Below are 16676 nucleotides of genomic sequence, written 5' to 3' on the forward strand. Positions count from 1 at the left end.
CACAATTAAAGTAAAGTTGCCCGCTGAGCTCGAGGACCTCGCAGCCTCACATGTTGAACGCGAACCGGAAGTCTGAATAATCTTATTTAGTGTAAATACACAGGTGATTATAGAAAATGGCATGCGCTGATTGGTCAAGAAATTCAGACTATTTCTCGATAATCACCTCAAACGACTCAGCAAAATGGTGACCAAGCACTTTGTCAGCGTAAGTGAGGAAAAATTACAAATTATGAAAGAAAATGCTGTTCCTAAAAGCACTAAAGATGCTATGACGTTTGGTCTAAAAAAATTTAAAGGTAAGGTGAGATTGTGATTTATTTTATCCATTTTAAAACAAAGTATTTTATGTGAGTCAGCATAGATAAGTGACACAAGTCTGCATTGTGCCTTTATTACATTTACATGCCGCTTTTGAAATTTGAAATAATTTTATTTTAAATAATTTTTATTTTTTTAAAATAAACACTGGTGTATTTATACTCAAACAATTATCCGCTTCAAGTGCAGTGAATATCAGTGACTAACAACCTCGACTTCGTCTCAGCTGTTATTCACTGATATTCACTTCACCTTTGGCGAATAATTGTTAAATATATGTGATGGGATTAAACTAGATGCTGAATAATGAACATTTAGTTTCACTGTAATTAATAAATAATTCTGAACAACTACTAAAGAATGTTTTAAGATGAATAATTTATTGAATACACCTGATGATCATTGTAGTGTATTAGTACCATATTTTATCAGTGTGTTGCCTCTCGTGTTTAATTTGTTGTCTTTTCTGTGATAAACCTAACATTTGTGTACCAGTGTTCTCATCAGTGCACATTTTCACTGTCCACAGTAATGTTTGGTTCGTGGTTTGACCATGTGAAGGGCTGGCTCAATGCAAAAGACCATGATCACATTTTCTTCATTTCATATGAGGAAATGATACAAGTAAGCATTTTCTGCTCATCTCACACTGCACATGATAGTTTTACAGCTTCAAACTTTTTTCTAACCTCTATGTATTTTCAGGGATGAGAGTTTTCCGCTTTTCGGCGGATTTCCGCTTTTTCTGAGTAAAAATCGACCTTTTAATATTATGCCAAATCCATTGAGAATTTTTTTTTTTATTTATTGAGGGGGGTTGGGGTATGTTCCTTCGTGATACTCAAGTGTAATTCATTCCTACGACGATGTTACATGTTTACATTTTCGCCATCTTTAGTCTCGCTAAGTCTCGTGGTAGAATACGTGTTATCTACAATGTAATTGGCCAAAACATCAATGGCGAGAGCATGATAGCCAATCATAACAGTTCTTACAAAAGTACCCACATCCGTTCTGTTTTATCGAAACTTGCAACTTGCACATGTTCATCGTCGCTGCTCTTCAAAAATACGTTTCTCTTTCGTATCGGCTTTTTTACTCAAAATGCCGAATGCAATTGACAAGCGAGACGAAGCGAAGGTACGTGAAATCGATGCTGGTATAAAAAACAAGTTTAGGTGGGATTGGTTGGATCGTAAAGTTACGATAACTTCAGTAGATGGCAAGCATGAACCCGTGTCTGTTACCATCGGCAATTTCGTTAAGAAACTCAACGTCGCGGGAAAAGCACTGTGTACTGTGTGTGATGATGTGGTTAACTACCGATCAAGAGGACTGAAAGCATGTGACAGCCACGCTGTAACCGCAAAACATCGGAAGCAGGCATTTTTATTGAAGAGCAATTATTCATTACCAAGTGCTTTTCAATCGAGGACATAGGGAGAAAAGGTCAGTCACCCTAAGAAATTTTATTTCATATATGAACAATTTGATAATTAATAGAACTTAAGTTTAATGTGAATTTAGTTTGTCATTTTTGTTGATCATGAATTATAACCATACCCTTGAATGTAGAATGTGATTTTATTTTGAATTCAAACAATACTCCTATTGATTTGAAACATATTTTCATGTAAATATATAAAAAAGAGAACAGATTTTTTTTTTTTTATCTACTACAGCTCAGATTACAGGAAAAGTGGTTTGTAAGGCCTTATTTTCAAATTTTCCTGGGGGGGGGGGTATCCCCCCGTTGGCTTCGGGCGCCTTCGGCACCCTCGCATACCTTTATCTTGTTTTCTGCTTTTTTGATGACCACCCACTCTCATCCCTGATTTTCATAATAAGACCCTATGCATGCATCATACTCAGTGACAAAATAAACACTGAGACATACTCATAATCATAGATCTATGCTGCAGGATTTGAAAGGCTCTGTGACGAAAATTGCCCAGTTTCTTGAAAAGCCTCTGAGCCCAGAAGTGATTGAGAAGATAGCTGAGAATTGTCAATTCAAGAACATGAAGCAGAACAAGATGTCCAACTATTCTCTGGTTCCAGAAGAGTTCATGGATCAAAAGAAATCTGAGTTTCTCAGGAAAGGTAAATCAAGATTCATTTTGCCTGTCGCTTAGGCTAAGTGCATCTCCTAAATGACTAAATGTAAATCTCCAACATACAGTATGTAAATGTTTTGTGTTTTCCTTCAGGAATCACTGATGACTGGAAGAACCTTCTTACTGAGGCCCAGACTGAGAAATTTAATGCTATTTACAAAGAGAAAATGAAAGACGTTGGTTTCAAATTTGTTTGGGATTGAACTGGGGGTGGGGGGGAGGGGTGTTAGACCAAAAATTTTTTTCTACCCCCTCCAAAATATGGAGATGATCTATCTAAGTATGGAAATACCAATATTTGGCCAACTGAAAAATGCTAACCCCCCTGTACATACCCTCTGAAGTTAATAACCCCTCCAGATGTTGGAAGCATCCCAGAAGGGAACTCAGCCTGTTCTATGTACTCTACTACACCTAGTATCTTCTTAGCTTTTGACCGTGTTGCAACAGAAGCCATTATTTACCTGCAAGAATACAAATAATGACTATTTAATACATTGGGAGACATAATTCAGATATGAATCATTTGTGCATACTGGTTCTTAAAACTAAATTAGTAACCTTAAGTAATGATCCTCTGTGCTTAAAAATAGTTAATATTTGAGGTATTACTGAAGAGTGTGACATTCATCAATAACTTTAAAACTTGCTGAAAAAGAGCAGAATTACCATATGTTTAATTTACTTGAATGTAAGGTTACTTACCACTAAGCTTATTACCTTAAAATAATGATCATCTGCACTGAAAATGTTGTAGTTGTACCTACAGTAGTGGCATACCTGAAGAGGTTCACATTCATCGATAACTTTAAAACACATTAAAAAAAGCAGCATTCTAATATCAAACAGCACTGTAATGTATTTTGTCATATTGTAAGAATGGAAACTTTCAGAGGGTATGTACAGGGGGGATAGCAAGGTTCAATTTAATAAAATTTGACATTTTCCCACATAGATGGACCATCTCCATATTTCTAGGGGGGTAAAACATGGAAAAGTCAAAATTCTTAAAATAACAACCCCCCCAATTGAACAAACTCATCACTGAGAATAATTAAGTGATTTGAATTTGTACTGAATTTGTTTAATCAGCTGATCCCTTGACAGCAGCACAATGTATAAAATCATGCAGATACAAATCAAGAGCTTCAGTTAATGTTCACTTCAAACATCAGAATGAGAAAAATTGTGATCTCAAAGTGTTACTTTCACTCGCGCATGGGTGTTGGTGCCAGATGGACTGGTTTGAGTTTTTCAGAAACTGCTGATCTCCTGGGGTTTTCACACACAACAGTCTCTAGAGTTTACACAAAATGGTGCAAAAAACAAAACAGAGTGAGTGACAGTTCTGTGGGTGGAAACGTCTTGTTGATAAGAGAGGTCGGAGGAAAATGGCCACACTGGTTCGACCTGCCAGAAAGGATATAGCAACTCATATAATCACTCTTTACAACCATGGTGAGCAGAAAAGCACCTCAGCATGCAACAGCAGAAGACCACATTGGGTTCCACTCCTGCCAGCCAAGAACAGGATTCTTAGAATCAAGAACACCTTCCTATTAAAGTGGCCGGTGAGTGGATATGTATTTTAAAGATAGACTGCCTTTCAGATTTTTCAAGTTTAGGTCATAAAAATAATTTTTCCTGACACCCAATTATTTTTGTTTAGTGGACCGATAGCTACTGAATTCGAATCACAGACTTCCAATTTATGAGTTTTTTTTTTTAAATAGAACAATTAATGAATTTAGGGCCAAGTGACCCTAAATTCTCTGCTATTTTTTCCTGCTTCACCATGACCCAATTCAAGATAGTACGTCATGCATCATGTGGTGGGCTTTCCCCGTTTGCACAAGGCATTGTGGGATACAAATTTGAAAAAGGAGAGAAAAATGGAGGACGTGAGTGTGTGAATGAAACGTGAAAGACCGACTACAGTAACAGGAAAGTGAGATGATGTTATTTTGCGAAGGAAAGGAAACGCAGGACCAAACTAATAAATATTGGTGATCAGCTGTTTGTTTAGTGACAGAATGATGTAACTGTCACTGCACGGTCAAGGTAAACCTGTAGATTGCAGTAATGCAACACTGGATGCCAGCTGCCGTAAAATCCAAAAGAAAAAAAAGGAGAAGAAGGTGGTAAACCTGCACATGCGCACATGGACTTCCTCTGTCTGCTTGACTGCACGAAGCGAGCAATTTCATGCACATTATTTGCTAGGGAATCCCCTCAAATTAAATAACTTCTCAACCACAGAATGGCCTGATATTTTGTGAGCTATTATAGAAATAAACATGCATCACAATGACTAAAATTCAGAGGGAACTAAATTTCACCGATTTTATGAAATTGAAAGGCTGTCTAGTTTAAAAAGTGTATAATGATTTTACTTGAAATTAGAAGTCAGGATAGGAGATATTTTAATTAGCATAACCCTGCAAAACTAATCATAAACTAGGATTAAGAATCAGATGACTATTCCATCTTTTGGATATTTTTTCATGAGATTAACTTTTTATTCTTTTTTGTCATAAAGAAGGCAATTGTGGAGTTATAATTATATTCTTGCTTATAATTTTATTTTACTTTCATGGTAGTGAGAGACCATTCTTCTGCATAACTATTGCATATCTGTGTTATTTCTATGTTCTTTGAGCCTTTTATTACAAAATATTAATACACATCAAATATTAAACCTGTTTTCCTCACAAATAAAGGAATAAATAAAGAAAACAAGCATATCATATTTTTTTCATTATTACAGGGCTTGACATTTATGGTAGTCCGACTCTCCGGGACAACCGAATGTTTGGTCCGGACAAGTAAAATCCGCATCTGCCTGTCTGACAGGACGAGTTGAATATCTGTTGACAATCATCATTTTTATAGTAAATATTCAAGAATTACACCAATAAAGTTCCATCAAAACTACTTCGATCCCCTCAGTGATCCAGCCATGTTGTTTACAAAATTCTGGGGAAGGCGCTATTGACCAAATACTACTATTGACCTTTAAAGCACTGAATGGTTGTGCGCCACAGTACCTGAGTGAACTTCTGGTCCTTTATGACCCGCCATGCCTACTTAGATCAAAAGGTGCAGGCTATCTGCTGGTACCTCATATAGTGAAGGCTACATCAGGGGGCAGAGCCTTTTCTTACAAAGCCCCACAGTTATGGAACAGCCTTCCAAGTAGTGTTCGGGAATCAGACACAGTCTCAGCGTTTAAGTCTAGGCTGAAAACATATCTGTTTAGTCAAGCCTTTTGTTAATGGTGTCTATGAGGTAAAGGTGTAGATCTGGAGGGTCCTCAGACATAGACTGTTTGGTAAACTGGGATGTATGGATGCTGTCAGTCCCCTACTCACTTGCTCACTCGAGTTTGTTGACAGTGTAACGGCTGGCTGCTTTATGTCCCGGGGCTACCTCATGCCTGTGTTACCTTCTAGTGCTCCCCTTTTAGTTATGCTGTCATAGTTAGTTTTTCCGGAGTCCCTGCTTGCACTCAGCACAAAATGTATGCTGTACTTACTCATCAGGTGACATTGGGCATACCTAACAACCAGAGGTGGAAAGTAACGAATTACATTACTCGCGTTACTGTACTTGAGTAGCTTTTTTGTGTACTTATACTTTTTCAAGTAATTTTTAAAGAGTGTACTTTTACTTAAGTATGTTTTCTTTTAAGTAGTGTACTTCGGTACATTTTACATCACAACTGTTACTGAGTAAAAAAAATAAATAAATAAAAATAAAAAAAGGCTAAAATGGAGAAGGGGAAATGCGTTCTGGAAATGAATCACGGGAAGGACAGTTGTCGCGCGCGCGAGTCTCACACAGACGAAGGCAGACATGCACCGGCGCTTTAAGGGGGGGGGGCTTCGGGGGGCTCAAGCCCCTGGGCCACAGCCAATCAGGGGCCTTGTAATATTAATAAAATAATAAACTGTCGGAATCGTGGGCCTACATTAATGTACGGATACAAATAAGGTTAGAAATAAATGAGCGCACAGTAGCCTGCTGTAAGAGACATGGTGGATGTGGTTCGCGAAACGAACACCCACAACTGTACCAGAATAAAATGTAACAAAATGTAACGTCACGCACGAAAGCGCGCCAAAGACTGCAGACTACAGAGACACAAATTTAGAGGCTTTGAAAGATGAAGCGTTCACATGTTAGCGGGGCGCATAAAAGGAAAAAAAGAGAGAGATGCAGGTAATGATAGAATCATTGCCTAAAGTCACAGACTTTTTAAGGTAAGGATCACCAATCTGTTCAGAATATCAGCTACTTATCAGTTATCAGCCTACCAGCAGCTAGGCTATGTGCAGCTAGGCTAGATATGCTATGATCTGTCCAACAGTAAAATCAGTTGTGATTTGAATACGTGTCGTGTGATTTGAGTTATAATCCTGTTAGTATAATAGCATATTTCGATGGGGATAATAAAATGTCTAAAACGGCATCTACTGAAGAAAATGATGAAAAGATTGTAGCCTATAATGTTCACAGTTCGGACAGCAGACAGAGTAAGCATACTGAGGGGAACAGCAATACAAAGCTAGCGCAGATCCACATTTCTCGCTAGCTGTGTTGGGTGTGTTGTTAACCCGTGTGGATTTAAGTGAAATACTTGAGAAGTTCTGTGGTCAAGACAACGTTTTAAGGTAAGGACGCTTGATTATTAATGTTTGTCCGCCGTGGCTTGTTGTTGACGAAAGGCCCACATGATTTTGCCTTATGCAGCTACTGCTAGCGTCATGCTTTGAACTAGGTTAAGCTCATTTGTGCTAAAGGATGGGTTTATTGAAGGACTTTGATGTAGCTAGTTTCTTTTTAAAAAATCGTATGCTCAAAACAGTATGCCCATGTTCATCATGTTTAACTTTTTTCTTGATGGAGTGCGTGAAATATTGTTGCAAGTGGTATTTCGATGCAGTCATGTCAAAAAGGCAGTTGAATGCACGGTCTTATTCAAGGAGAAGGAAGACTTGCATGATGCTTGAACATAGATCGGTAAAATAGACCCTAGTAGGACTTGGTTTCGTGTATTTCGGTCTGTAGAGTTATGAGTTTGGCCGCTGTCCATGATGTTTACCTTTCATGTGGCCGCCGAGCCAAGTACCTTCATCATCATCATCATGTTCCCCTGTCAAAAGTTAAACTCTCTAGGGGTGCTTCTGCTGTAGCAGTTGCAGCAGTTGCTCAAAGTTTGATTTGTCCATCATCATACGTCTTATCTGTGGGGCGTCTATGCCCAGCAGATTTTCCCATTTCGTCCATTTGTAACCATTTTTGTCAAACAGGAGCTGCTTTTGCACTTGGTTATTGCCCATCCGGCAAACGTGAGCAATATATATTAGTTGTTGTACGTAGCAGGATAGTTTTATATCCTGGGTTCCTGTCAGTTTCCGGAGGTCAGCGTTGGACATCTTGTAGCTCCAGTCTACATCTTCATTTGTAGTGTTCTTTTGGTCAGGGGCATTCTTTCGTTTATATCCACCTTTAATCATTTTCCTTAGGAAGCCGTGCCACACTACCTCAATTTTGTGAATTTCACTGGATGATAGTTGCCATGCCTGTGTGCTGTACAGGAGGCGAGATCGAACGCATGCCACTAGGAACTTTATATGGGTTTTTAGTAGTATTCAGTGGTCAGTTAGAACGTGTTTCAGTTCATTCCATTTCATGAATGCAGCACTTATCCTAGCATGCAGGAAGTGTGAGGATTCATCACAGTTGCTGACATTATAACCAAGATATTTAAAGGTGCGGACGTTTTTAATATTAGTGCCGCCAAGGGAAATGATACTTGGTTTACATTTGATATCCTCATTGACGTTAAAAGCCATTGTTTCTGTTTTGACATATGATATTTGTAAACCAAAGCGGGTGTAGGTCTTATCATACAACTGAAGAATATTCTGAAGCTCCTCGATGGATCCAGCAAGTATGGCCTGATCATCTGCGTATAGAATCTCTGTTATGCAACCCTCTCCTGATGCCCGTGCTTTCGTACGCATTTCTCTTGTGGATACCTCATTTGGAATGCAATATCTGAACTTGAAGCCTGTATCTGGGTACAGTTTTGATATCTCATGCTGTGCAATCCTGACAACAAAGTCCATATAGATATTAAAAACTGATGGCGATTCTAGGGCACCTTGTCTTCCCTGATGCAAATCCTACACAGGATCCTGTAGGATCCTGTAAGATCCTATAGGATCTTATTTAGGAATGGGATCCTGAATAGGATCCTACATAGGAACAGGATCCTATTTAAGATCCTGAATAGGATCCTATGTAGAAATAGGATCTTGCACAGGATTACATTCCTATTTAAGATCCTAAGTAGAAATAGGATCCTATATAAGATCCTGTGCAGGATCCTAAATAGGATCCTAGAAGGAGCCAAAATCTTGGAAGTGATAGGATCTTGAACAGGATCCTGTATAAGATCTTGAAAAAGTATCAGGATCCTGTAAAAGATCCTAAGTAGGATCCTGAATAAGATCCTAGCTCATATGCTTCAGGATCCTAAGTAGGATCTTGTAGGATCTTAAACAAGATCTTGAGTGGGATCCTGAATAAGATCCTAACTCAAATGCTTCAGGATCCTGAGTATGATCTTGTAGGATCTTAAACAAGATCTTGAGTGGGATCCTGAATAAGATCCTAACTCAAATGCTTTAGGATCCTGAGTATGATCTTCTAGGATCTTAAACAAGACCTTGAACAGAATCCTGAATAAGATCCTAACTCAATTGCAGCAGGATCCTGAGTAGGATCTTGTAGGATCTTAAACAAGACCTTGAACAGAATCCTGAATAAGATCCTAACTCAATTGCAGCAGGATCCTGAGTAGGATCTTGTAGGATCTTAAACAAGATCTTGAACAGGATCCTGAATAAGATCCTAACTCAATTGCAGCAGGATCCTGAGTAGGATCTTGTAGGATCTTAAACAAGATCTTGAACAGAATCCTGAATAAGATCCTAACTCAATTGCAGCAGGATCCTGAGTAGGATCTTGTAGGATCTTAAACAAGATCTTGAACAGGATCCTGAATAAGATCCTAACTCAATTGCAGCAGGATCTTGAGTAGGATCTTGTAGGATCTTAAACAAGATCTTGAACAATCCTGAATAAGATCCTAACTCAATTGCAGCAGGATCCTGTGTAGGATCTTAAACAAGATCTTGAACAGGATCCTAACTGGATACAAACAGGATCCTGGGTATGTTCTTGTAGGATCTTAACAAGATCCTAAGTAGGATCCTGAATAAGATCCTAACTGGATACCAACAGGATCCTGAGTAGGTTCTTGCCGAATGAATTCCCAGTACTCTGATTCAGCAAATTCAGGGTAGCATGGTGTGGCAGCGGGGGCGTGGTCAAGCGCCGGTCTGTGACAGGAGGGCGGAGTCAGGGAAGGTAAGTGGCAGAATCACTACACCTGAGAGCAATTAACCTGTTTGTGTGTCTTCCCAGTGACCGTGCCCTATATAAGGAGGGAGAACGAGAGCGGAGGAGAGCTCTCTCCACAACCAGAAACTGGAATGTGTGTGCGTGCGTGGCTGAGAGAGAAAGCTATTCCACTGAAAAGTGAAAATAAATGAGTTTTTGCAGACTCAGTCTCTGTCCTGCCGTCCTCTGTGCTCCACCCACACCTAGTGAACGTTACACATGGAAACAAGGCTTGCTAGCCCTAAATTCTTGAATAGATAGTGCATTTAAAGTTTTTTTGCGAGGTTTTTTTAAACTTAAATAAATATCCTTCTGTACAAGAGCAGAAGAGGGCTCACACATACTATATGTGATTTAGGGTTTAAATATAGCTAAATATGATGACCTTTATTTCAACAAACCATAATAATGTGAATATGGAAGACAATTTTAACTATTCCATGATAATATTTCAGAGTTACAGTTTTCATGAGTTTGCTTGAATAAAGTTATAAAGAGCAGTGTTCCATATTTATTCAACTATGAAACCTAGTACAATCAACAGCATGTTTGGTTGAAAAATAACCTTCATAATAATGTGATTCATCTAAAAGCCCTGGTGCAAATCCTGGCCAGGATCCTAGCAGGATCTTACCAGGATCCTAACCAGGATCTTGTACAGGATCTGAAATATAATCTTAAAGGATCTTGTCCAAGATCCTACAGGATCCTGTAGGATGTTATAGGATCCTGTTCAAGATCCTGTAGGATGTTGTAGGATCCTGTTCAAGATCCTGTAGGATGTTGTAGGATCCTGTTCAAGATCCTGTAGGATGTTGTAAGATCCTGTTCAAGATCCTGTAGGATGTTGTAGGATCCTGTTCAAGATCCTGTAGGATCCTGTAGGATGTTGTAGGATCCTGTTCAAGATCCTGTAGGATGTTGTAGGATCCTGTTCAAGATCCTGTAGGATGTTGTAGGATCCTGTACAGGATCCTGTAGGATGTTGTAGGATCCTGTACAGGATCCTGTAGGATATTGTAGGATCCTGTACAAGATCCTGTAGGATATTGTAGGATCTTAAACAAGATCTTGAACAGAATCCTGAATAAGATCCTAACTCAATTGCAGCAGGATCCTGAGTAGGATCTTGTAGGATCTTAAACAAGATCTTGAACAGGATCCTGAATAAGATCCTAACTCAATTGCAGCAGGATCTTGAGTAGGATCTTGTAGGATCTTAAACAAGATCTTGAACAATCCTGAATAAGATCCTAACTCAATTGCAGCAGGATCCTGTGTAGGATCTTAAACAAGATCTTGAACAGGATCCTAACTGGATACAAACAGGATCCTGGGTATGTTCTTGTAGGATCTTAACAAGATCCTAAGTAGGATCCTGAATAAGATCCTAACTGGATACCAACAGGATCCTGAGTAGGTTCTTGCCGAATGAATTCCCAGTACTCTGATTCAGCAAATTCAGGGTAGCATGGTGTGGCAGCGGGGGCGTGGTCAAGCGCCGGTCTGTGACAGGAGGGCGGAGTCAGGGAAGGTAAGTGGCAGAATCACTACACCTGAGAGCAATTAACCTGTTTGTGTGTCTTCCCAGTGACCGTGCCCTATATAAGGAGGGAGAACGAGAGCGGAGGAGAGCTCTCTCCACAACCAGAAACTGGAATGTGTGTGCGTGCGTGGCTGAGAGAGAAAGCTATTCCACTGAAAAGTGAAAATAAATGAGTTTTTGCAGACTCAGTCTCTGTCCTGCCGTCCTCTGTGCTCCACCCACACCTAGTGAACGTTACACATGGAAACAAGGCTTGCTAGCCCTAAATTCTTGAATAGATAGTGCATTTAAAGTTTTTTTGCGAGGTTTTTTTAAACTTAAATAAATATCCTTCTGTACAAGAGCAGAAGAGGGCTCACACATACTATATGTGATTTAGGGTTTAAATATAGCTAAATATGATGACCTTTATTTCAACAAACCATAATAATGTGAATATGGAAGACAATTTTAACTATTCCATGATAATATTTCAGAGTTACAGTTTTCATGAGTTTGCTTGAATAAAGTTATAAAGAGCAGTGTTCCATATTTATTCAACTATGAAACCTAGTACAATCAACAGCATGTTTGGTTGAAAAATAACCTTCATAATAATGTGATTCATCTAAAAGCCCTGGTGCAAATCCTGGCCAGGATCCTAGCAGGATCTTACCAGGATCCTAACCAGGATCTTGTACAGGATCTGAAATATAATCTTAAAGGATCTTGTCCAAGATCCTACAGGATCCTGTAGGATGTTATAGGATCCTGTTCAAGATCCTGTAGGATGTTGTAGGATCCTGTTCAAGATCCTGTAGGATGTTGTAGGATCCTGTTCAAGATCCTGTAGGATGTTGTAAGATCCTGTTCAAGATCCTGTAGGATGTTGTAGGATCCTGTTCAAGATCCTGTAGGATCCTGTAGGATGTTGTAGGATCCTGTTCAAGATCCTGTAGGATGTTGTAGGATCCTGTTCAAGATCCTGTAGGATGTTGTAGGATCCTGTACAGGATCCTGTAGGATGTTGTAGGATCCTGTACAGGATCCTGTAGGATATTGTAGGATCCTGTACAAGATCCTGTAGGATATTGTAGGATCCTTCACAAAATCCTGTAGGATCTTACCAGGATCCTATAGGATCCTGTACAAGATCCTGGTTAGGATCCTACAGGATCTTGTCCAAGATCCTACAGGATCCCATTCAAGATCCTGTAGGATCCTATAGGATCCTGTAGGATCTTGTACAGGATCCTGTAGGATCTTGTACAGGATCCTGTAGGATCTTGGACAAGATCCTTTAGGATTATATTTCAGATCCTGTACAAGATCTTGGTTAGGATCCTGGTAGGATCCTGGCCAGGATTTGCACCAGGGTTGCAGTGAATGTTTGTTTTCATGCCGCCGAGCTATTTTTATGTATTTTATTTTTTAAAAGGACTTGTCTGTAGGTGTGTGTGTTTTATGTTTACAACACATAGGTCTACATTAGCGCACGCGCGCTTGTGTGGTTATCTCTGGCCATGCCCCTGCGTGAAAGTTACGCAGTATCACTGTCCTGTCCGTGGTAATAATCAGAACTGGCTCTGTAATGATAATGCGCGCATTCTTCTCTCCCTCTGTGGTCGGATGTGTTGAGCGATGTGAGCGTGGGCCTTGCGCAGCTACACTGAGCCAAACGTAACTTATCGTAGGCTTCTAGGCTAATTACACACTTACACTGTAAATGCTTGACACGTATTGCAAATAAAATAAGAGTGTTTTCATGGCCAACAGTAAGGGTAGGGTTGACAGGTAGCCTATGAGGGGCCTAGCCCCTGGGCCACGGGTGTTGATAAAGCGCCCCTGCGGACATGGAGGAGACCGAGGAACCTGTGGTGGACAACCCTGCAGAAAACGCAATTTCTTCCAGTAATTAAGTGCACCCCTGGCCCTACATACGTGATCACTTCAGCTTCGTAGAGAAAAGGGGTGACAGTTTCATTATGCAATGCAGATTATGTGTGCCCAAGAAGACAACCATTGCGGCATACAAAAATTCGACGTCTAATCTGCGCAAGCATGTTGAGGTAAGTATTGTCATTGGCATCATAATCACGGGCGCAGATAGAGGGTGGGACGGGTGGGATTCGTCCCACCCAGATTTAAATTCACCTCGTTCGGTCCCCCCCACTTATAGGGAGGAAAAAACGTCTATGCTGTCTTTCTTTGCATAAGGCAAACCTCACGGAAAAATCAAAAGACTAATTACCATTCCACAACATGTTTGACAGGCATATCGGGGTTGGGGTTGGTTTGCTGGCAGCTTTGTCCCCTCCAGTTTTTTGTCCCCCCCAGTTCAAAAAACGTATCTGCGCCCCTGATCATAATGTTGCCTTTCCATAGTAAAACCGACAATAGGCTGGTTATATTCCAAAAATAGTGGATGGCATTGCTAATGTTGAAGTAGCAACCTGTTGGTACTGTAACATAACGGTAACTAGTCTGTTATTCGGTTGGCTAATCATGCAAGCAAGTTAGCTCGCCAACCTGACATGATCAGTCCTCCTACCATTCTACATCCAACAGGCCAGAAAGGAATACTAAGCAAAACAAATAATGTTTGAATTGAATTGTTCAATAACACACAGTGCACACAGGCAAGCTACGAGATTTCGGTGCAACATTTCACTTTCATATTTCGTGTACAATGCTTTGTGTGTGGCCAGGGCGATGTAAACGACATGACTGTGTGTATTGACCTTTTTTGTTTGTCTCAGTTTTAATGCAGCATTATCCTAAGCATTCAATTTGATACACTTCCTTTAAATAAAACATCTGGGTTGAGATGTACATATATCCTTGTTTCCTCTTCTTTTTCATTTTTGCACAACACAATGGAGGCAGAAAACACCCATTGTTAAAAGTAACGTTTTACTTTTACTCAAAGTACATTTTAAATGATCTACTTTTTACTTGAGTAGATTTTTTGTCTGGCAACTTTACTTGTACTTAAGTAAAATTTCATCAGAGTAACAGTACTTGTACTTGAGTATAATATTTTAGTACTCTTTCCACCTCTGCTAACAACCTGTGTTTTCTCCCCCTCCCCCCATCTATCCTTCTGAGTTACAGGTCAATCCTTTGATTGAGATGCTGACCTCTTCTGCTCCTCAGACCTGCCTGATCCATCCTGATGCCCTGTGTCTGGCTGGACTCTCATCACATCATTCCTGTGGAGGACGGCCCCATATGGACAGATGAAAGTCACACTTGGAAGATGCTCTGGACACTTGCAGTAATGCTTTTATGGCTGAGGACTACAGTTGACTTGCTAACTTTAGGACTGCAGTTGTCATGAACAGTTTTGCACTCAAGTTTCCTTCAATGAAGAGTTATAACATCAATGAAACAGACTTCGTGTTCATTTCATTTCATTATCTGTAGCCGCTTTATCCTGTTCTACAGGGTCACAGGCAAGCTGGAGCCTATCCCAGCTGACTACGGGCGAAAGGCGGGGTACACCCTGGACAAGTCGCCAGGTCATCACAGGGCTGACATATAGACACAGACAACCATTCACACTCACATTCACACCTACGGTCAATTTGGAGTCACCAGTTAACCTAACCTGCATGTCTTTGGACTGTGGGGGAAACCGGAGCACCCGGAGGAAACCCATGTGGACACGGGGAGAAAATGCAAACTCCGCACAGAAAGGCCCTCGCCGGCCACGGGGCTCGAACCCGGACCTTCTTGCTGTGAGGCAACAGCGCTAACCACTACACCACCGTGCCGCCCAGACTTCATGCTAAAACTGTTAAAATGTTGTAATCACATTATCACCCAAGTGAGGATGGGGTCCCTTTTGAGTCTGGTTCCTCTCAAGGTTTCTTCCTCATGTCGTCTGAGGGAATTTTTCCTTGCCACCATTGCCATAGGCTTGCTCATTGGGGATAGATTAGGGATAAAATTAGCTCATGTTTAAAGTCATTAAAATTCTGTCACAAAGCAGCTTTGTGACAATGTCTATTGTTAAAAGCACTATAAAAATAAACTTGACTTGACACTTATCAGCCACCTACAATGCAGTCCTTGGCACACTTCCCAGACAACTGAATACACACCCTCACCAAAACTCAGCTGACTTCAATGACTCAGAGGATGACAGAGAGAACCAATGACCCACAGATGACCCTAATGACTCTCTAGGCTGCTAACACCCTTCACACCTGGCCCCCAGTGACCTACACCTACAGGATGACTCAGCGACCCAGGTGACCTTACTGAATCTCCTTTGGGTTGCTTTTGATCCACTAGAGCAGGGATTTTCAAAGTGTGGGGCGCGCCTCCCCTGGGGGGCGCCAGAGTTCTTCAGGGGGGGCGCAACGTGAGGAAACATAAGCCAGAATAAGTTACTATTGCAGACATTTCGCGAACTTCAGCTAGCCTTTGCCAGAGACAAAATGGATCGATTTTTAGTACCTAAAGCTACAGTGAGTGAGGAGACAGAGTCTGGGCCAAGCAAAAAACCAGACCCTCCAGGATTTCGCGATGTTACGATTCAACCAATCCCCGCGAATTCAGGGCGGTGTTGCAATTATATCCAATCACCGCAACCTTCCCGCAAATTTGACCAATCGTTGGCGTCGTCGAGGTGACGTCGACAAACTAACTTCCGCCTTACTTCCGTGTATACGTTCAAGAGAAGCAGCATGCGCGCAGTGTTGCCAGACTGAGCGGTTTTAAGTGCATTTTGGCAGATTTTGAACATATTTTGGACTGGAAAACGTCAGCAGTATCTGGCAACATTGCATGTGCGAGACAATGTTTATATAGGCTTAAATTCTGTTACTGAAAGTGTGTTATGTTTACAGTGAAGGACTGTGTGCACTTTACATTATTTTTTTACTTAATACAAGAAATTAATGGATGCCAACATTTTTGCCAAAATGGTATTTTATTTTCCATTGTTTAGGCAGCTTCAGCATCATACTGTGAGATTCTGTTCAAATTGTTTTTTTCTTCTATGAAGCCTGAGCCATTTATTTTATTAGTTTATAATTATTGTTTAATTTAGTCTTCAGGAGAGACTGCCTGCACACAGTACTAGTATTAATAGTTTTTTTTCTTACATGAAAGCTGAGGCATTTATATTATATTTTAAGGTAACTTCATGTTGTGCTGTGAGGTTCTCTGCACTTTAACTTTTGAACCAACAGGTGCATTTGGATAAGTAAAGCCTATTTTTCTGCATTAAT

The 16676-nt window shown here is 40.4% G+C and overlaps 1 protein-coding gene across 2 annotated transcripts in view; it reads left to right on the forward strand.

Moving 5' to 3' along the window:
* LOC132898191 (sulfotransferase 2B1-like) overlaps nt 1-16333 on the forward strand; it is a 57298-nt gene extending 40965 nt beyond the window's left edge. Inside the window, exons 4-7 of one of the 2 annotated variants that reach the window (XR_009656463.1) lie at nt 851-945; nt 2244-2424; nt 2532-4009; nt 14551-16333. Coding sequence is in view for 1 of the 2 variants with exons in the window: in XM_060939633.1 (XP_060795616.1) it covers nt 851-945; nt 2244-2424; nt 2532-2641 (386 nt within the window). In the remaining variant the exon portion in view is untranslated. Of the gene's footprint in view, nt 1-850; nt 946-2243; nt 2425-2531; nt 4999-14550 lie in introns of those variants that run through there. The other variant, XM_060939633.1, reaches the window with a different exon arrangement.
* The last annotated feature ends 343 nt before the right edge of the window (nt 16334-16676 follow it).

Source organism: Neoarius graeffei, chromosome 14 (genome assembly GCF_027579695.1).
Source record: "Neoarius graeffei isolate fNeoGra1 chromosome 14, fNeoGra1.pri, whole genome shotgun sequence".
NCBI lineage: Eukaryota > Metazoa > Chordata > Actinopteri > Siluriformes > Ariidae > Neoarius > Neoarius graeffei.